Source organism: Entelurus aequoreus, linkage group LG17 (genome assembly GCF_033978785.1).
Source record: "Entelurus aequoreus isolate RoL-2023_Sb linkage group LG17, RoL_Eaeq_v1.1, whole genome shotgun sequence".
In the NCBI taxonomy this organism is placed as follows: domain Eukaryota; kingdom Metazoa; phylum Chordata; class Actinopteri; order Syngnathiformes; family Syngnathidae; genus Entelurus; species Entelurus aequoreus.
In genome coordinates, this window is record NC_084747.1 from 26,226,150 (window position 1) to 26,250,898 (window position 24,749).

The window sequence follows — 24,749 nt, forward strand, 5'->3', positions numbered from 1 at the left end:
AGTGTGAGCTGCGAGCAGGTCCAGGACACTCGCTGGCGACACGCGGCGGGAAGTTGGAAAGTCTTCGGTTCCGTTTCGAAGAGGAAGATGCGGGACGACTGTGACGTCACGAGCCGCCGCGCGGCGCGCGTCTTCTTCTTCTCCGTCTTCTTGTCGCTCCTCGCCGGGTCGCTCTCGGCCGACGAGGACGTCCAAGTCGTGGTCTTCCTGCCCCGGAACGACTCCTACCTCTTCTCGTACGCGCGGGTGGCGCCGGCGGTTCTTTACGCGCAGGCGAGGCTGCAGGCGCCCGGCGCGCCTTTCTCCGGCGTCCGCTTCGACGTCCGCTTCGACGACTCGGACTGCGCCAACGACGCCGTCTTCCGCCTGCTGGAGCGCTCTTGCGCCGCCAGGCCGGACCTGATCCTGGGTCCGGTGTGCGAGTACGAGGCGGCGGCGGTGGTGCGGCTGGCGTCGCACTGGAACATCCCGGTGATCACGGCGGGCGCCCTGGCCGCCGCCTTCCGGGACAAGACGGGCGAGTTCTCGCACCTGACGCGCATCGCTCCGTCCTACAGCAAGATGGCCGAGGTCTTCCGCGCCATCTTCACCATGTTCTCCTGGACCGGCGCCCTGCTGGTCTACGAGGACGACAAGGTGGACCGGGACTGCTACTTCACGGTGGAGGGCATCTACCACCTCATGGACGACGTCAGCATGCAGACCTACTCGGTGGCCCGCCGAGACCACCTGGACCCGGAAGACGTCGTCCAGAACATGTTGGACACCCAAGGTAGGGAGACCTTCTTCTTCTGACCCCAAGACCGGCCGAGGTTGTTGTTTTTTTTAATTGGATTCTCACAATAATATAAAATATTACAAAGTTGCAACAAAGTTTCAATTAAAACGGCCATTTTTTAAAAATATAATAATGAATCAAAATCAATAAATTTGTGACCTTTTTACTTTGCTCCACTTCTATGGGGAACATTTTGCACATTTCATCTGATCTGATGTGGATCTAGAGATTTAAGCATTGAATGTACTAAACAATAATCAAAAAAATTATAATTATAACTTATTTTGAACACTTTTATGAGTGGGACTCTTTTGGGTCCCCAAGAATTTTTGTGTGATTTTTTTCTAAATTAATTGCTTAAAAAATAATAATAAATCAAAATCAATGTTATAAATTTGTGACCTTTTTACTTTGCTCCACTTCTATGGGGAACATTTTGCACATTTTATCTGATCTGATGTTGATCTAGAGATTTAAGCATTGAATGTACTAAACAATAATCAAAAAAATTATAATTATAACTTATTTTGAACACTTTTATGAGTGGGACTCTTTTGGGTCCCCAAGAATTTTTGTGTGATTTTTTTCTAAATTAATTGCTTAAAAAATAATAATAAATCAAAATCAATGTTATAAATTTGCGACCTTTTTACTTTGCTCCACTTCTATGGGGAACATTTTGCACATGTTTTATCGTATCTGATGTTGATCTAGAGATTTAAGCACCGAACGTATTAAACAATAATAATAATAATTTTAAAAAATATATATAACTTATTTTGAACACTTTTATGAGTGGGAGCCTTTTGGGTCCCCAAGAATTTTAGTGTAATTTTTTTTTTTAAATTAATTGCTTAAAAAAAATAACAAATCAAAGTTGCTAGAAAATTTGTGACCTTTTTACTTTGCTCCACATCTATGGGGAACATTTTGCACATTTTATCTGATCTGATGTTGATCTAGAGATTTAAGCATTGAACGTATTAAACAATAATCCCCCAAAAATAATAACTATAACTTATTTTGAACACTTTTATGAGTGGGACCCTTTTGGGTCCCCAATAGTTTTAGTGTGATTCCATCCATCCATCTTCAACCGCTTATCCGGAATCGGGTCGCGGGGACAGCAGCTCCAGCAAAGACCCCCAGACTTCCCTCTCCAGAGCAACATTTGCGACTTCCTCCTGGGGAATCCCGAAGCGTTCCCAGGCCAGAGAGGAGATGTAATCCCCCCATCCGGTCTTTGGCCTGCCGGGGGGCCTCCTCCCAGTGGGACGTGCAACGAGGACCTCCCTAGGGAGACGCTCGTGAGGCATCCGCACGAGATGCCCGAACCACCTGAGCTGGCTCCTTTCCAAGCGAAGGAGCAGCGGCTCTACTCCGAGTCTCTCTCGGGTGACTGCACTTCTCACCCTATCTCTAAGGGAGATGCCAGCCACCCTTCTGAGGAAACTCATTTCGGCCGCTTGTATCCGCGATCTTATTCTTTCGGTCATTACCCACACTTCATGACCATAGGTGAGAGTAGGAATGTAGATAGCTCGGTAGACCGAGAGCTTTGCCTTCTGGCTCAGCTCCCGTTTCGTCACAACAGTGCGGCAGAGAGACTGCAATACTGCCCCAGCTGCTCCGATTCTCCGGCTGATTTCCTTCTCCATCTTTCCCTCACTCGTGAACAAGACCCCGAGATACTTAAACTCCTCCACCTGGGACAGAGTCCTGTCCCCTACCCGGACTGTACAAACCATCGGTTTCCTGCTGAGAACCATGGCCTCAGATTTGGAGATGCTGATCCTCATTCCAGCCGCTGAACACTCGGCTGCGAACCGATCCAGTGAGAGCTGAAGGTCACGAACCGAAGGTGCCATCAGGACCACATCATCTGCAAACAGCAGTGACGCAACCTTTAGCCCCCCGAGACGTATACCCTCTCCGCCATGGCCACGACTCCGCCTAGAAATCCTGTCCATGAAAATCACAAACAGGATAGGTGACAGAGCGCAGCCCTGGCGGAGACCAACCCCCACTGGAAACGGATCCGACTTACATCCAAGCACCCGGACACAACTCTCGCTTTGGTTGTACAGAGATTGGATGGCCCTCAGCAGGGTTCCCCTCACTCCGTACTCCCTCAGCACCTCCCACAAGATCTCCCGAGGGACGCGGTCATACGCCTTCTCCAAATCCACAAAACACATGTAGACTGGATAGGCATACTCCCAGGCCCTCTCCAGGATTCCCGCAAGCGTAAAGAGTTGGTCAGTTGTTCCACGACCAGGACGGAATCCACATTGCTCCTCTTGAATCTGAGGTTCGACCATCGGCCGGACCCTCCTTTCCAGTACCTTGGCGTAAACTTTCCCAGGGAGGCTGAGTAGTGTGATACCCCTGTAATTAGCACACACCCTCTGGTCCCCCTTTTTGAAAAGGGGAACCACCACCCCAATCTGCCACTCCCTCGGCACTGTCCCAGACTTCCACGCAATGTTGAAAAGGCGTATCAACCAAGACAGCCCATCAACACCCAGAGCCTTCAGCATTTCTGGACGGATCTCGTCAACCCCCGGAGCTTTGCCACTGTGGAGTTGTCTAACTACCTCAGTGACTTCACCCCGAGAGATCGACGTCGATCCCCCATCATCCTCAGGCCCTGCTCCTATCAGGGAGGGTGTGTCTGATGTATTTGGGTTCAGGAGTTCCTCAAAGTGCTCTTTCCAACGCCCTACGACTTCCTCACTTGAAGTCAGCAAAGTCCCATCCCTGCCGTACACAGCTTGGATGGTTCCCTGCTTCCCCCTCCTGAGGTGCCGTATGGTCTTCCAGAACAGCTTTGGTGCCGCCCGATAGTCCTTCTCCATGGATTCCCCGAACTGCTCCCACACCCTCTGCTTAGCCTCGTCCACAGCCACGGCCGCTGCCCTTCGGGCCCGTCGGTACCTTGCAACTGCCTCCGGAGTCCCCTGGGATAACATACCCCGGTAGGACTCCTTCTTCAGTCGGACGGCTTCCCTGACCACCACTGTCCACCAGGGTGTTCGAGGGTTACCGCCCCTTGAGGCACCTAAGACCTTCTGGCCACAGCTCGCAGCTTTAGCATTGGGTCCCCAAGAATTTTTGTGTGATTTTTTTTTTTTAATTAATTGATTAAAAAGTGGAGGAGTTCAAGTACCTCGGAGTCTTGTTCACGAGTGAGGGAAGAGTGCATCGTGAGATCGACAGGCGGATCGGTGCGGCGTCTTCAGTAATGCGGACGCTGTATCGATCCGTTGTGGTGAAGAAGGAGCTGAGCCGGAAGGCAAAGCTCTCAATTTACCGGTCGATCTATGTTTCCATCCTCACCTATGGTCATGAGCTTTGGGTTATGACCGAAAGGACAAGATCACGGGTGCAAACGGACGAAATTAGTTTCCTCCGCCGGGTGGCGGGGCTCTCCCTTAGAGATAGGGTGAGAAGCTCTGTCATCAGGGAGGAGCTCAAAGTAATGCCGCTGCTCCTTCACATGGAGAGGAGCCAGATGAGGTGGTTCGGGCATCTGGTCAAGATGCCACTTGAACGCCTCCCTAGGGAGTTGTTTCGGGCACGTCCGACCGGTAGGAGGCCACATGGAAGACCCAGGACACGTTGGGAAGATTATCTCTCCCGGCTGACCTGGGAACGCCTCGGGATCCCCCGGGAGGAGATGGACGAAGTGGCTGGGGAGAGGGAAGTCTGGGCTTCCCTGCTTAGGCTGCTGCCCCCGCGACCCGACCTCTGCTAAGCGGAAGAAGATGGATGAATGGATGGATGAAATAAAATGGTTCAAAGATTTCATTGTGAGCACATTCAACAATACTGAGATGTGACATTTTCACATGGTGACATCACTAGTTGACATGTACGGTGGAGCTGGCAGGAAAAAATGTATTTCATGATAATCACGATTCCTCTTCGTTACGATTCCTGGTCGATCCAGTAACCTGTTTTGGAATCGTGTCTATCGTTCACAATCTTAATGTAAGACAAGAACACATATGCCTTCTTTTTTTTATACATTCTAAATCATAAATAAAGGTGAGCAAGAGTCAGCTATCGACAGAGCTAATGAAAGCTGATCTTTTTAGCCTATGAAGCGCTCTAAAATCCTTCAAAAACCTCCATATAGGTCAGGGGTCGGCAACCTTTACCACTCAAAGAGCCATTTTGGAAAGTTTCACAAATTAAAGAAAACAATGGGACCCACAAAAAAATTTTGAAAATTTAAAATGAAAAACACTGCATACAAAGCTTAAATTGCTTTGCGCTATGTTAACCAGGGGTCTCTGACACACGCACCGGCACGCATCTTAATAAGGAAATTTAATGTTAGTGCGGCCCGCGACTTTTAATTGAATGGCGCTTGATAGCGTCTTTTTTGCCAACCCTCTCAATTTTCCGGGAGACTCCCAAATTTCAGGACATGCTGGCACTGCTTTTAGCGCCCTCCCCAGCCTGCCCAAACAGCGTACCTGCTTGGCCACATGTTGAATGCAGCTTTTGCTTGATCACGTAAGTGCCAGCAAGGCATACTTGTTCATCAGCCACACAGCTTACACTGACGTTAGCCGTACAAAAACAACTTTAACACTGTTACGTTACAAATATGCGCCACACTTTGAACCCACGCCAAAAAAGAATGACAAACACATTTCTGGAGAACATCTGCACTGTAACACAACATAAACACAACACAACAAATACCCAGAATCCCATGCAGCCCTAACTCTTCCGCTCAACCGACGCACGGAGAGGGGGGGGGGGTTGATGTGTGGGGGGGTTTGGTGGTAGCGGGGGTGTATAATGTAGACCGGAAGAGTTAGGGCTGCTTGGGATTCTGGGTATTTGTTGTGTTGTGTTACGGTGCGGATGTTCTCCAGAAATGTTATTGTCATTCTTTTTTGGTGTGGGTTCACAGTGTGGCGCATATTTGTAACGTAACAGTGTTAAAGTTGTTTTATACGGCCACCGTAAGTGTAAGCTGTGTGGCTGTTGAGCAAGTATGCCTTGCTGTCGCTTACGTGTGCAAGTAAAAGCAACATATAACATGTGGTCGGACTGGCACGCTGTTTGTAAATGCTAGAGAGGACAATTAATACAGTGCCATTAGGGCACGCCCTTGATTAAGTAATTAGAGTGAAAATAGGATAATTTTTGCCCTGGGAGATTTCTTGGAGAGGCACTGAGATCCATAAGTCTCCTGGGAAAATCGGGGGTGTCGTTAAGTATACTGGGAAAACCGGGAGGGTCGGTAAGTATGCAGCTGAGCCGCATCAGAGTGGTCAAAGAGCCGCATGCAGCTCCGGAGCCGCGGATTGCCGACCCCTGATCTAGGTTTTATATTCACACTGTAGGTATATATGTAATGTAGTATCCGTCACATTCATAATAACATGTGATATTGACCTATTTGGATCATTTTAGGTGTATTAATTTCACAGACGCATCACAACGTTCACTTTTCCTTCAACAACAACACTGCTAATCATGGCAGACTTGATGAAAGAGAAAAAACATAATACAACAATCACTTACTGTACAATGTCTGCTCTCACTGGGATAACGACTGATGGGATAATAATAAAAATAGATTTTATTTGTAAAAAGCACTTTACATTGAGTAAACAACCTCAAAGTGCTACAGTGTATTAAAAAAAAAGATAATCAAAATAAATACAAATAAAAACTAGAACAGCCTAATAGCTAGAACTAGTATGCATACCGTATTTCCTTGAATTGGCGCCGGGAATATAGTATTCGCCTGCCTAGAATTACAGCCGGGTCAAACTCGTTTCGCAAAATAATTAGCGCATGCTTGGCACTTCCGCCGGGTCAAATATGAGTCATTAAATGACTCCCGCCTCCAGGTGGTAGAGGGCGCTAGTGATCCTTCTTGCGACTACCAGTACTGCAGGAGACAGGTACTGCAGAAGAAGACAACAAGCAGCAAGCATGCAGCAATTGTTTGCTTGCACTTTTAACATGGAGGATTACATATCTAAAATAAAACCGTTTTCTAAACTGGACTTTCAATCGAAGCAGGAGGTAATAATTAAAGGAATATCTCCAGAGACTTTTAAAATTGAAGAAAGATGAGAAAGACTGCCTTTGATCAGAAGCAGCTGCACATGGACCCATCTACAAGTAAAGGTAAGATCATAATAAGGTTTTTTTTATTAAATGTGTTTTTAATGATAAGGTATGCGCCGGAGTGAGAAGAGGTTTTAAAATAATTAGAGCATGCTTGCTCATTCCGCATGGTTTTGGTAACCGCAGGAGTGAGAAGAGGTTTTAAATTAATTAGCGCCCCTGCGGCTATTCAAGGAAATACGGTATATCTAAAAAAAGGTTGTTTTTTTTTTTTTAAAAAGAAGGGTTTTTAAGCCTTTTTTAAAAGCATCCACAGTCTGTGGTGCCCTCAGGTGGTCAGGGAGAGTGTTCCACAGACTGGGAGCGGCGGAGCAGAAAGCCCGGTCTCCCATTGTTCGTAGCTTTGTCCTCGGAGGTTGGAGGAGGTTGGCCTGTCCGGAGCGGAGGTGTCGTGTGGAGGATTTGGGGGTGAGTAGTTCTTTGAGGTAGAGGGGGGCATTTCCATGGAGACACTGGTGGGTTGGTAGGGAGACTTTGTATTCAATCCTGAGTGGAACAGGAAGCCAGTGAAGGGATTTGAGAATTGGTGTGATATGGTCATATGGGATGTTTATATATATTCCCCTTTACATCAACAATTCATCATCATCCTCACAAAGGGTTAAAAAAACGGGGGGGGGGGGGGTTCCGTGTCTTTCTGGCCATCTCCGGGTCTAAGTTGAATGTCAAAGTTGAACAACTAGTCAGATTATGTCCACGACCTTCTACTAACAGAAGTGTTCCTGAGCCCATGTGGTGATATCCTTTACACACTGATGTCACTTTTTGATACAGTACTGCCTGAGGGATTTAAGGTCAGTAATATCATCGCTTACATGCAGTGATATTTCCAGATTCTCTGAACCTTTTGATGATATTACGGAGCGTAGATGGTGAAATCCCTAAATTCCTTGCAATAGCTGGTTGAGAAATGTTGTTCTTAAACTGTTCAACAATTTGCTCAGGCATTTGTTGACAAAGTGGTGACCCTCGCCCCATCCTTGTTTGTGAATGACTGAGCATTTCATGGAAGCTGCTTTTATACCCAATCATGGCACCCACCTAAGTACCCATGATTGTCACACACACACACTAGGTGTGGTGATATTTGTCCTCTGCATTTGACCCATCCCCTTGTTCACCCCTGGGAGGTGAGGGGAGCAGTGAGCAGCAGCGGTGGTCACGCCCGGGAATAATTTTTGGTGATTTAACCCCCATTTCCAAGCCTTGATGCTGAGTGCCAAGCAGGGAGGTAATGGGTCCCATTTTTATAGTCTTTGGTATGACTCGGCCGGGGTTTGAACTCACAACCTACCAGTCTCAGGGCGGACACTCTAACCACTAGGCCACTGAGCAGTAGATTTTTCTCCATGTGGCCCCCGATCTAAAATGAGTTTGACACCCTTGGTTTATAAGGTTTGCGGCGCCTCTGTTTTTTTTTTTCCAGTGCGCCCCCGGGAATCCAGCGACGTTTTAGTTGACGTGCCGTCCTTGCGCCGGAAACCTTCCGCCTACTTTGGACCGTCGCGCGGGAGAAGCGGGAGAGGAGAGAAAGGTGGAAGCTTGCAAAAAAAAAAAAAAAAAAAGCCTTGCTTGCGTTGGCGCGCGTGGCGAGCGAGCGCACACAGGGCCAGCAGTGTGTGGACGTCTGGCCCTAATTAAAGGTGCCGCGCAGTCCGGCACTGAGGTGAAGTTTGTCCCGGCCAGGACTTCAGTCACACGACGGTGAGGAATGTTCCAGCCGCGCTCGGAATCTTGCTCATTAACGCCGCCGCCACCTTTTTGGGCTTTTTCACTCGCCGTCGCCACAAAGAAGAGGCTTATGCGTGACGTCATCAATGATCCTTTCAGATCTGGGGTGTCCAACTCATTTTAGATCGGGGCCCACATGGAGAGAGAAATCTACTCCCAAGTGGGCCGGACTGGTAAAATCACGGCACGATAACTTAAAAACTAGAAAATTCCCGCAGAAATTTTGATGGCCCTGCTATCTGTGCCCTGGACCTCTGGCCGGGGGTCCCGGGAAGCCACCGTACTTTTAAGATGGTGCCGAGTGTCTGAATCCGACAGTTTTAAAGGCCTACTGAAAGCCACTACTACCGACCACGCAGTCTGATAGTTTATATATCAATGATGAAATCTTAACATTGCAACACATGCCGATACGGCTGGGTTAACTTATAAAGTGCAATTTTAAATTTCCCGCTAAACTTCCGGTTGAAAACGTCTATGTATGATGACGTATGCGCGTGACGTCACTAGTTAAACGGAAGTATTCGGACACCATTGAATCCAATACAAAAAAGTTCTGTTTTCATCTCAAAATTCCACAGTATTCTGGACATCTGTGTTGGTGAATCTTTTCCATTTTTGTTTAATGAACAATGAAGACTGCAAAGAAGAAAGCTGTATGTGGGATCGGTGTATTAGCGGCTGGCTGCAGCAACACAACCAGGAGGACTTTGAGTCGGATAGCAGACGCGCTATCCGACGCTAGCTGCCGACCGCATCGATGAGCGGGTGAAGTCCTTTGTCGCACCGTCGATCGCTGGAACGCAGGTGAGCACGGGTGTTGATGAGCAGATGAGGGCTGGCTGGCGTAGGTGGAGAGCTAATGTTTTTATCATAGCTCTGTGAGGTCCCGTAGCTAAGTTAGCTTCAATGGTGTCGTTAGCAACAGCATTGTTAAGCTTCGCCAGGCTGGAAAGCATTAACCGTGTATTTACATGTCCATGGTTTAATAGTATTGTTGATCTTCTGTCTATCCTTCCAGTCAGGGGCTTATTTATTTTGTTTCTATCTGCAGTTAAGCACGATGCTATCACATTAGCTTCGTAGCTAAAGTGCTTCACCGATGTATTGTCGTGGAGATAAAAGTCACTGTGAATGTCCATTTCGCGTTCTCGACTCTCATTTTCAAGAGGATATAGTATCCGAGGTGGTTTAAAATACAAATCCGTGATCCACAATAGAAAAAGGAGAGAGTGTGGAATCCAATGAGCCAGCTTGTACCTAAGTTACGGTCAGAGCGGAAAAAGATGCGTCCTGCACTGCACTCTAGTCCTTCACTCTAACGTTCCTCATCCACGAATCTTTCATCCTCGCTCAAATTAATGGGGTAATCGTCGCTTTCTTGGTCCGAATCGCTCTCGCTGCTGGTGTAAACAATGGGGAAATGTGAGGAGCCTTTCAACCTGTGACGTCACGCTACTTCCGGTACAGGCAAGGCTTTTTTTTATCAGCGACCAGAAGTTGCGAACTTTATCGTCGATGTTCTCTACTAAATCCTTTTAAGCAAAAATATGGCAATATCGCGAAATGATCAAGTATGACACATAGAATGGATCTGCTATCCCCGTTTAAATGGCCTTTAAACGACCATTGTTTGTGTGTTTCTGTGTGTGTGTGTGTGGACACGGATAAGATTAGTTGGGATTTACCCTGGATAACCTTATCCGGCTTAGTGTAGAAGGGACCTTAATCACTCATCCTCGCCTCCATGGCGACGAATAGAGTAAGTTTCTTCCAAGTACCATTATCACTGCAGGACGAGGAATAGCTAAACATGCTTCACTACACACCGTAGGAGGATACAATAGCTAACCGCTAACAGCAAGCAAGCACCTCTGAATGTAAACAAAAGGGTGGAGCTACACCTAACATCCATTGTAATGATACCAAGTACAAGAGCGTGTCTACTCGATACTACTATGATTACATCAATATTTTTTATTGTCACAAAATCTTTTTTTCCTTTAAAAAAAATTCATATTATGTTTATAAACTCGGGAAATATGTCCCTGGACACATGAGGACTTTGAATATGACCAATGTATGATACTGTAACTACTTGGTATCGGATCGATACCTAAATGTGTGGTATCATCCAAAACTAATGTAAAGTATCAAACAACAGAAGAATAAGTGATTATTACATTTTAACAGAAGTGTAGATGGAACACGTTGAAACAGGAAGTAAGCAGATATTAACAGGAAATGAACAAGCAGTTGAATAATGTTGACAAAATAAAATGACACAATATGTTACTGCATACGTCAGCAGACTAATTAGGAGCCTTTGTTTGTTTACTTACTACTAAAAGACAAGTTGTCTAGTATGTTAAATGTTCTTTTATTGCAATAAGAAACACATTTTTATTGTAGATTTTTTGTTAAAATAAAGCCAATAATGCAACGTACATCATGACATCATTGTGTCATGCTAAAAACATACGTCAAATAAAAATAATTTATGACTTATTTTTAACACTTTATGAGTGGGGGACCCTTTTGGGTCCCTGAGAATTTTAATGTTAACAATCATTGCTCAAAAAAAAAAAATTGACGTAAAATCTTTGTTTTTATGAATTATTGACCTATTTAAGGCTCCAATTACTTCACATCAAATATTACACCTTGAAATATTTTTTGGGAAAAATATATCATATTTTGTGTTTGCCATAAAAACCAAAAATGTCAAAAAATAAATAATAATAATAAAAACTTATAATCGACGGATAAATCTGAAGTTGATCTCAACACTTAAGTGTTGAAGGTAAAAAAAAAAAATCATTTATGACTTATTTTTTATCACTTTTACGAGTGAGGGACCTTTTCGGGTCCCTGAGAATTTTTGTGTTTTTTTAGTCATTGCTCAAAAAAATAAAATAATAAAATAAAATCTTTGCTGTTATGAATTATTGACATATTTAAGTCTCCAATTACATCACATCAAATATTGCACTTTGAAATATTTTGTGTTTGCATAAAAAACAATGTAGCATGACATGATCATGTCTTGTCGTGATGTATGTTGTTAGCATGACATTATCATGTCGTGATGTATGATGTTGGCATGACATGATCATGTCTTGCCGTGATGTATGTTGTTAGCATGACATCATGTTGTGAAGTATGATGTTGGCATGACATGATCATGTCTTGCCGTGATGTATGTTGTTAGCATGACATCATGTTGTGAAGTATGATGTTGGCATGACATGATCATGTCATGTCGTGATGTATGTTGTTAGCATGACATGTCGTGATGTGTGATGTTGGCATGACATGATCATGTCTTGTCGTGAAGTATGTTGTTAGCATGACATCATGTCGTGATGTATGATGTTGGCATGATCATGTCTTGTCGTGATGTATGTTGTTAGCATGACATCATGTCGTGATGTATGATGTTGGCATGACATGATCATGTCTTGCCGTGATGTATGTTGTTAGCATGACATCATGTCGTGATTTTGGCATGACATGATCATGTCTTGCCGTGATGTATGTTGTTAGCATGACATCATGTCGTGATGTATGATGTTGGCATGACATGATCATGTCTTGTCGTGATGTATGTTGTTAGCATGACATCATGTCGTGATGTATGATGTTGGCATGACATGATCATGTCTTGTCGTGATGTATGTTGTTAGCATGACATTATCATGTTGTGATGTATGATGTCGGCATGACATGATCATGTCTTGTCGTGATGTATGTTGTTAGCATGACATCATGTCGTGATGTATGTTGTTAGCCTGACATGATCATGTCTTGCTGTGATGTATGTTGTTAGCATGACACAATGATGTCATGTCATGATGTATGATGTTAACATGACACGATCATGTCTTGCCGTGATGTATGTTGTTAGCATGACACAATGATGTCATGTCATGATGTATGATGTTAACATGACACGATCATGTCATGATGTATGATGTTAGCATGACACGATCATATGTTGTCGTGATGTATGTTGTTAGCATGACACGATCATGTCTTGTCTCTTGCTGCAGTCATCATCTTCTGCATGGACGCCAACAGTATCAGAGAAATAATGCTAGCTGCTCACAGGAGACGTCTGACCAGCGGAACTCACATGTTCTTTAACATCGAACTCTTCAACGCCTCCTCTTACGGTGAATAATCATGTCATCATCATGACATCATCATCATAATGTCATCATCATGCCATTATAATGTCATCACCATGTCATCATCATGCCATCACCATGTCATCATCATGCCATCATCATGTCGTCATCATGCCATCATCATGTCATCATCATGCCATCATCATGTCATCATCACCATGTCATCATGCCGTCATCATGCCATCACCATGTCATCATCACCATGCCATCATCATGTCATCATCATGCCATCATCATGCCATCATCTTTTCATCATCATTGAACGTTGATGTAAATTAGTTGATTTAAAAATGGATTTAATGGAGATTTTAAAGTTAATTTAACGTTGATTTAAAAATATAATTTTACAAAGTTGATTCAATTGATTTGATTTTAAAAAGTGTATTTAAAAAGTAGATATAATATTGAAGTGGATGTATTGTTCATTTAAAAATTTAAATTTAAAATAAGTTCATTTAAAAAAGTAAATTTTTTTGTTGAATCAAAAAAGTTGAATTATTGTTTATTTAAAAAGTTGATTTATTGTTGATTTAAACAACTTGATGTAATATTGATTCAATGTTAATTTAAAAAGTTGATTTAATTTTTTAAAAATTTAATTTAAAAAAAGTTGCTTTTAAAAAGTTGATGAAATGTTGAGATAAAAAGGTTGATTTAATGTTAATTTAAAAAAGTTGTTTTTAAAAAGTTGATTTAATGTTAATTTTAAAAAGTTGATGAAATGTTAATTTAAAAAGATGATTTAATTTTGATTAAAAAAACTAAATTTTTAAGAAGTTGATTTTATGTTCATTTAAAAAAGTTGATTTAATACTGATTTAATGTTGATTTTAAAAAGTTGATTCAATGTTCATTTAAAAAGTTGATTTAATGTTGAATTGAAAAACTTGATTTAATGTAAAAAAAAAATTTTTAAAGTTGATTTAATGTTGATTTAACTTTCATTTAAAAAGTTGATTTATATTGTATTCATATAATGTTTATTTTAAAAAGTTGATTTAATATTGATTTAATGTCGATTTTAAAAAGTTGATTTAATGTTCATTTAAAAAGTAAATTTAATGTATTTAAAAAAAAGTTGATTTAATGTTCATATAAAAGTTGATTTAATGTTCATTTAAAAGTCATTTTACAAAGTTGATTTAATGTTCATTTAAAAAAGTTTATTTAAAAAAAGTGGATTTAATGTTGATTTTAAAAAGTTGATTTAAAATGGATTTAATGTCGATTTTGAAAAGTTGATTTAATGTTAATTTAAAAAAGTTGATGAAATATTGATTTTAGAAAGTTGATTTAATGTTAATTTAAAAAGTTGATTTAATGTTCAATTAAAAAAGCTAATTTAAAAAAAGTTGATGAAATGTTGATTTTAATAAGTTGATTTAATGTTAATTTTAAAGAGTTGATTTAATATTGATTTAATGTCAATTTTTTAAAAGTTGATTCAATAGTAATTACAAATTTTGATTTAATGTTGATTGAAAAAAAAGTTGATTTAATGTTAATTTTAAAAAGTTTATTTAAAAAAAGTAGATATCATATTAAGTTGATTTAATGTTCATTTAAAAAAGTAAATTAAAAAAAAGTTGATTTATTTAATGTTGATATTAAAAACATTATTTAATTATGATTTAATGTTGATTTAAAAAGTTGATCAAATATGGATTTAATATTGATTTAATGTTGGCTGTAAGAAGTAGATTTAATGTTCATTTAAAAAAGTAAATTTAAAAAAAAGTTGATTTGTTGTTGAATTAAAGTTGATTTAATGTTCATGTTAAAAAAATGTCTTAATTATGATTTAATGTTGATTTAAAAAGTTGATTAAATATGGATTTAATGTTGACTTTAAGAAGTACATTTAATGTTCATTTAAAAAAATATTTTAAAAAGATGATGAAATGTTTATTTAATGTTAATTTTAAAAAGTTTACTTAATATTGATTTAATGTAGATTTTAAAAAGTTGATGAAATGTTATTTTAAAAAGTTCATTTACAAAAAAGTTTACTTTAAAAGTTCAAAGTAGATTTTTAAAGTTGATTTATTGTTGATGTAAAAGTTGTATTAAAGTAAAGTATTAAAAGTGTAATTACTCAATATCCTCATGTGGTCATGTGGTGTGTTGCCAGGCAACGGTTCGTGGCGGCGAGGAGACAAGATGGACGACGACGCTCGACAAGCCTTCGCATATTTGAACACGGTGACGCTGCTGAGGACGCTCAAGCCCGACTTTGAAAACTTCTCTGTGGAAATGAAGAAGGCCAGCCAAGGACTCGGACTCACACACTGCAGCGACTGTGCAACTGTACGTAAACATATATATATTTTCCATCCATCCATTTTCTACCACTTGTCCCTTGTCGCGGGGGGTACTGGAGCCTATCTCAGCTGTCTATTTTATTTATTTTATTATCATCATACATATATATTATTATATTCATATATATTTTATTATCATCATACATATATATATTTTATTTAGGGATGTCCGATAATATCGGGCTGCCGCTGTGTACACGGACGTAGGGAGAGGTACAGAGCACCAATAAACCTTTGCGTGCGTGCCGTCCGAGTCACATAATATCTACCGGCTGTTCTCATCACAAATTAATGCAAGGCATACTTGATCACCAGCCATACAGGTCACACTGAGGGTGGCCGTATAAACAACTTTAACACTGTTACAAATATGCGCCACACTGTGAACCCACACCAAACAAGAATGACAAACACATTTCGAGAGAACATCCGCACCGTAACACAACATAAGCACAACAGAACAAATACCCAGAATCCCTTGCAGTACTAACTCTTCCGGGACGCTACAATATAAACCCCGCTGCTACCTCCTACCCCCACCCATACACAACCTCCTCCTAGTCTCTCAGGGAGAGCATGTCCAAAATTCCTAGCTGCTGTTTGGATAGATGGATGGATGGATGGATGGATGGATAGTATTTTATTGATTCCTTCAGGAGAGTTCCCTCGGGAAAATTTAAATTCCAGCAGCAGAGTACAAAATTGAGATCGAATTTAAAAAGTAAAAAGTAAATAATGGGGGTATAAATGGAAACAGAATAGAAAAATATTACAATAAGAATAAAAATAAAAAGCAACAATGAGAATAAAAATATAACCGTAAAATAAGAATATAACAAGAGAAACTAGGCAGTAGTGACCATGTTATGAAAAAGTATTGCACTGTTATTGTTTTGAGGCATGTTAAAAAAAATAATGCACTTTGTGACTTCAATAATAAATATGGCAGTGCCATGTTGGCATTTCTTTCCAGAACTTGAGTTGATTTATTTTGGAAAACCTTGTGACATTGTTTAATGCACCCAGCGGTGCATCACAACAAAACTAGGCATAATAATGTGTTAATTCCACGACTGTATACATCAGTATCGGTTGATATCAGTATCTGTAATTAACAGTTGGACAATATCGGATATCGGTAAAAAAAGCCATTATCGGACATCTCTAATTTTATTATCGTACATCATACTTGCCAACCTTGAGACCTCCGAATTCGAGAGATGGGGGCGGCGGCGGGGTTGAGGTGGGCGGGGTTTGCTGGTAGCAGGGGGTATATATTGTAGCGTCCCGCAAGAGTTAGTGCTGCAAGGGGTTCTGGGTATTTGTCTGTTGTGTTTACGTTGTGTTACGGTGCGGATGTTCTCCCGAAATGTGTTTGTCATTCTTGTTTGGTGTGAGTTCACAATGTGGCGCATATTTGTAACAGTGTTAAAGTTGTTTATACGATCACCCTCAGTGTGACCTGTATGGCTGTTGACCAAGTATGCTTACATTCACTTGTGTGTGTTTTAAAAACTGCATATATTATGTGACTGGGCCGGCACGCTGTTTGTATGGAGGAAAAGCGGACATGACGACAGGTTGTAGAGGACGCTAAAGGCAGTGCCTTTAAGGCAGGGGTCACCAACGCGATGCCCACGGGCACCAGGTAGCCCGTAAGGACCAGATGAGTAGCCCGCTGGCCTGTTCTAAAAATAGCTCAAATAGCAGCACTTACCAGTGAGCTGCCTCTATTTTTTAAATTGTATTTATTTACTAGCAAGCTGGTCTCGCTTTGGTCGACATTTTTAATTCTAAGAGAGACAAAACTCAAATGGAATTTGAAAATCCAAGAAAATATTTTAAAGACTTGGTCTTCACTAACTGACAAAGAAACAGATAACAGATTTGGTGTCCAGTTCAAAGTGTGACATGATTTATTTAAACATTTGAGAGTTGACTTTTGTATTTTACATGAGTTATTATTTGTACAAACATGGTGCAAAGTAATTCATGATTTGTTCAAAAATGTTAGTGGCTAGCTAGTTAAAATGGGATATTGTGATTTCACAAGACTGTCTTAGAAGTTATCATTTGAAAATGTTCAATTTGAAAAATGTGCACTTAGAGAAAATATAAAAATAAAGTGTTGCATATTGATATTTATCTGTTTCTATATATATTTATTGTGAGAAATCATTAAGATGATCAGTGTTTCCACAAAGATAAATATCATTAATTATTAATAATAACATAGAGTTAAAGGTAAATTGAGCAAATTGGCTATTTCTGGCAATTTATTTATCAAACTGGTAGCCCTCCGCATTAATCAGTACCCAAGAAGTAGCTCTTGGTTTCAAAAAGGTTGGTGACCCCTGTTCTAAGGCACGCCCCCAATATTGTTGTCCGGGTGAAAATCGGGAGAAATTCGGGAGAATGGTTGCCCCGGGAGATTTTCGGGAGGGGCACTGAAATTCGTGAGTCTCCCTGGAAAATCGGGAGGGTTGGCAAGTATGTCGTACATATATATTATATTCATATATATTTTATTATCATCATACACATATATTATTATATTCATGTATATTTTATTATCATCATGCATATATAATATTATATTTATATATATTATCATCATACATATATATTATTATATTTATATATATTATCATATATATATATATATATTATTATACATATATATTCTATTCTTTAAATTATTATCGTACATATATATTATTATTTTCATATATATTATCATACATTTTTATTATTATATTCATATATATTTTATTTATCATCAGTATTAGTATTAGTGATATATTCATACTAAAGTGTATTACAGTATTAATATTAATGATATATATAAATGTGTACTAAAGTGTATATATATATATACACTACCGTTCAAAAGTTTGGGGTCACCCAAACAATTTTGTGGAATAGCCTTCATTTCTAAGAACAAGAATAGACTGTCGAGTTTCAGATGAAAGTTCTCTTTTTCTGGCCATTTTGAGCGTTTAATTGACCCCACAAATGTGATGCTCCAGAAACTCAATCTGCTCAAAGGAAGGTCAGTTTTGTAGCTTCTGTAACGAGCTAAACTGTTTTCAGATGTGTGAACATGATTGCACAAGGGTTTTCTAATCATCAATTAGCCTTCTGAGCCAATGAGCAAACACATTGTACCATTAGAACACTGGAGTGATAGTTGCTGGAAATGGGCCTCTATACACCTATGTAGATATTGCACCAAAAAGCAGACATTTGCAGCTAGAATAGTCATTTACCACATTAGCAATGTATAGAGTGTATTTCTTTAAAGTTAAGACTAATTTAAAGTTATCTTCATTGAAAAGTACAGTGCTTTTCCTTCAAAAATAAGGACATTTCAATGTGACCCCAAACTTTTGAACGGTAGTGTGTATATATATATATATATATATATATATATATATATATATATATATATATATATATATATATATATATATATATATATATATATATACTAAAGTGTATTACAGTATTAATATTAAAGATATATTCATACTAAAGTGTATTACAATATTAATATTAATTTTATATGTATATACTTTAGTGTGTATATATACAGTGTATATACAGCGTGTGTGTGTATATATACAGCGTGCCGGCCCGGTCACATAATATATGCAGTTTTTAATATGTATATGTATATATACTGTGTATATATACACACTAAAGTGTATTACAGTATTAATATTAATGATAAATATACTAAAGTGTATTACAGTATTAATATTAATGATATTCATATATATATATTAAAGTGTATTACAGTATTAATATTCATTATATATATATATATATATATATATATATATATATATATACTAAAGTGTATTACAGTATTAATATTAATGATATATATATATTCAAGTGTATTACAGTATTAACACGCATATACACAGACACACACATATAAACGTTGTGACACACGCATATACACACACAGACACACGCATATACACACACAGACACGCATATACACACACAGACACACGCATATACACAGAGAAACACACAGACACACGCCTATACATATACAATCACACACGTATACACACAGACACACGCATTTACACACGCATATACACTTTCAGACACACACATATACACATGCAGACACACACATATACACACAGACACACTTTTGCACACACAGACTCACGCATATTCATGTACAGACACACACATGTATACACACGTTGAGACACACACATATACACAATTATACACATTCAGACACACGCGTACACACATACATACTCACAGACACACGCATATACACATGCGGACACACACGTATACACATGCCGACACACATATACACTTACAGACACACGCACATACACAGACACACACATATAAACATTCAGTCTCACACAACTATACACGTACAGACACACAATTACACACACAAACACATACATATACACATTCAGACACACATATAAACATTCAGTCTCACACACCTATACACGTACAGACACACAATTACACACACAAACACACACATATACACATTCAGACACACGCATATACACGTACAGACACACACATACACATACAGACACACATTTACACACACAGACACACGCATATACACGTACAGACACACAATTACACACACAAACACACACATATACACATTCAGACACACGCATATACACATACAGACACACACGTATACACACAGACACAGGCATATACACGTACAGACACACACATACACATACAGACACACATTTACACACACAGACACACGCATATACACGTACAGACACACACATATATATACACATACAGACACACACATTTACACACTCAGACACACATTTACACATACAGACACACGCATATACACATGCAGACACACATATACACGTACAGACACACGTACATACATACAGACACACACCTAGACACATTGACTCACACATATATACACGTATACACACACATATACACATACAGACACACACCTATACACACAGACACACGCATATACACACACACATATACACACTCAGACACACATATACAAATTCAGACACACACAAATACACACTCAGGCACACGCAATTACACGTACAGACAAACACATACAGTATATACACATACAGACACACACATATACATATACACACACAGACACACATTAACATACACATTGAGACACACACATATACACACACAGACACACGCGTATTACACACACAGACACACATATATACACACACAGACACGCATATACACATACAGACACACACAAATACACATTCAAACACACGCAATTACACGTACAGACACACACATGTACACATTCAGACACATACATCTACACGTTTAGACACACACCTATACACACAGACACACGCATATACACACACACATATACACACTCAGACACACATATACACATTCAGACAAACTCAAATACACACTCAGGCACACGCAATTACACGTACAGACAAACACATACAGTATATACACATACAGACACACACATTTACACTTACAGACACACATATGCATACACATTAAGACACACACATATACTTAGACACATGCTTATACACATGCAGACACACACACATACAGACACACACATATACACAAACAGACACACGTATACACGTATAGACACACACTGACACACGCATATACACACACAGACACACACATCTACACGTTTAGACACACACCTATACACACAGACACACGCATATACACACACACATATACACACTCAGACACACATATACACATTCAGACAAACTCAAATACACACTCAGGCACACGCAATTACACGTACAGACAAACACATACAGTATATACACATACAGACACACACATTTACACTTACAGACACACATATGCATACACATTAAGACACACACAAATACACACACATATACTTAGACACATGCTTATACACATGCAGACACACACACATACAGACACACACATATACACAAACAGACACACGTATACACGTATAGACACACACTGACACACGGATATACACACAGACACACGCATATACACATTCAGACACACACATATACACGTTTAGACACACACCTATACACACAGACACACGCATATACACACACACACATACACACTCAGACACACATATACACATTCAGACACACACGAATACACACTCAGGCACACGCAATTACACGTACAGACAAACCCATACAGTATATACACATAGACACACACGTATACACATACAGGCACACATAAACATACACATTCAGACACACATATATACTTAAAGACACATGCAGTCACACACACATACAGACACACACATATACACAAACAGACACACGTATACACGTATAGACACACACGTATACACACACAGACACACGCGTATACACATACAGACACACGCATATACACATACAGACACACACAAATACACATTCAGACACACGCAATTACACGTACAGACACACACTTATACACATTAAGACACACACTTATACACATTAAGACACACACTTCTACACGTTTAGACACACACAAATACACACACATATACACTTACAGACACACACATATACACGTACAGACACACACGTATATACACATTCAGACACACAAATATACACATACAGACACACGTATACACACACAAACACACGCATATACACACAGACACACGCATATACACACACAGACACACGCATATACACACACAGACACACGTATATACACACACAGACACACACATACACTGTATACATACAGATGTCCTCGTATTTTGATATAAATATGTCAGAAAGAAATGTACATTTTATATTTGAAGTATTTACTGTAAATATTGATAACATCAAGACTTACTTGGCATCACTTACAACACTAAAGTATGATATATGATACATGATCATTGATATGATACATGATATGGTATATAATATATGATATGATATACTGTATGATATGCTATATGATAGGATATATAATAAGATGTATGATATATGATATATTATGTTATATGAGATATGATATATGACATGGTATATTATATATGATATGATATGATATATGATAAATGATAGGATATGATATATGATAAATTATATGATATATTATAGGATGTGATGTATGATATGATGTATGATATTATATGATATGATATAGAATATATGATATATGATACATTATATATGATATGTTATGATATGATATATATAACATATATGATAAATGATATGATATGATAAATGCTATGGTGTATGATCAATCAATCAATGTTTATTTATATAGCCCTAAATCACAAGTGTATCAAAGGGCTGCACAAGCCACAACGACATCCTCGGTACAGAGCCCACATACGGGCAAGGAAAAACTCACCCCAGTGGGACGTCGGTGAATGACTATGAGAAACCTTGGAGAGGACCGCATATGTGGGTAACCCCCCCCTCTAGGGTGATATATGATATGATAAATGATATAAGAAAACTTATATGATATATGATAAATTATATGATATATGATATGATATGATATGATATATGACATGATATTACATATGATATGATGTATAATAAATTGTATGATATATGAGATGTGATATATGATATAATGATATACTGTATGATAAATGATATGATATATGATAGATGATATATGATATGATATATGATTTATGATAAATTATTATATATGATACATGATATATGGTATAAGATAAATTATATGATACATTATATATGGTATAAGATAAATTATATGATATATGATATGATATATGATAAATTATATTATATATGATAAGTGATATTATATATGATATGATATATATAATAAATTATATTAGTTATGAGATATGATATAAATGATATATGATAAATTATAAGATATGATATATGATAAATTATATATGATATATTTGATATAGATATGATATATAATAATTTATATGAGATATGGTATATGATATGATATTGATATTATATGATATGAGATATGATATATGATATGATGTATGAGATATGATATGAGATATAATATATGATATGATGTATGAGATATGATATGAGATATAATATATGATATATAATATATGATATGATATATGAGATACAATATATGATATGATATATAATATATGATAAATGATATGATATGAGATATAATATATGATATGATATATAATATATGATAAATGATATGATATGATACATAATATATGATATGATAGATGATATGATATTATCAGGTCAACATGTTTGTGGAAGGATTCCACGATGCTTTGCTGCTTTACGCCGTGGCTCTGCATGCCGCCATGAAGCAAGGTTACACTAAGAAGAATGGAACACAAATCATATCTCACATGTGGAACACCACTTTTGAAGGTACTACAACACTTTCAACACCGTATCTTAGTCAATAGTACTCATCTACTAGTACTAGTACTACTACTACTACTATTGACGACTACTACTACTATTCACGATGACTACTACTATTCACGACTACTATTATTCTCACATGTGGAACACCACTTTTGAAGGTACTACAACACTTTCAACACCGCATCTTAGTCAATAGTACTCATCTACTAGTACTAGTACTACTACTACTACTATTGACGACTACTACTACTATTCACGATGACTACTACTATTCACGACTACTATTATTCTCACATGTGGAACACCACTTTTGAAGGTACTACAACACTTTCAACACCGCATCTTAGTCAATAGTACTCATCTACTAGTACTAGTACTACTACTACTACTATTGACGACTACTACTACTATTCACGATGACTACTACTATTCACGACTACTATTATTCTCACATGTGGAACACCACTTTTGAAGGTACTACAACACTTTCAACACCGCATCTTAGTCAATAGTACTCATCTACTAGTACTAGTACTACTACTACTACTATTGACGACTACTACTACTATTCACGATGACTACTACTATTCACGACTACTATTATTCTCACATGTGGAACACCACTTTTGAAGGTACTACAACACTTTCAACACCGCATCTTAGTCAATAGTACTCATCTACTAGTACTAGTACTACTACTACTACTATTGACGACTACTACTACTATTCACGATGACTACTACTATTCACGACTACTATTATTCTCACATGTGGAACACCACTTTTGAAGGTACTACAACACTTTCAACACCGCATCTTAGTCAATAGTACTCATCTACTAGTACTAGTACTACTACTACTACTATTGACGACTACTACTACTATTCACGATGACTACTACTATTCACGACTACTATTATTCTCACATGTGGAACACCACTTTTGAAGGTACTACAACACTTTCAACACCGCATCTTAGTCAATAGTACTCATCTACTAGTACTAGTACTACTACTACTACTATTGACGACTACTACTACTATTCACGATGACTACTACTATTCACGACTACTATTATTCTCACATGTGGAACACCACTTTTGAAGGTACTACAACACTTTCAACACCGCATCTTAGTCAATAGTACTCATCTACTAGTACTAGT

At 38.7% G+C, this 24,749-nt stretch overlaps 1 protein-coding gene across 2 annotated transcripts in view; it reads left to right on the plus strand.

Moving 5' to 3' along the window:
• The window catches only part of npr3 (natriuretic peptide receptor 3), a 41,945-nt gene continuing 17,196 nt past the window's right edge, over positions 1-24,749 (plus strand). Inside the window, exons 1-4 of one of the 2 annotated variants that reach the window (XM_062025390.1) lie at positions 1-772; positions 12,724-12,846; positions 14,993-15,168; positions 23,449-23,584. In XM_062025390.1, coding sequence (XP_061881374.1) covers positions 88-772; positions 12,724-12,846; positions 14,993-15,168; positions 23,449-23,584 — 1,120 coding nt within the window. In that variant the 5' untranslated portion in view covers positions 1-87. The remainder of the gene's footprint in view (positions 773-12,723; positions 12,847-14,992; positions 15,169-23,448; positions 23,585-24,749) is intronic. The other variant, XM_062025391.1, reaches the window with a different exon arrangement.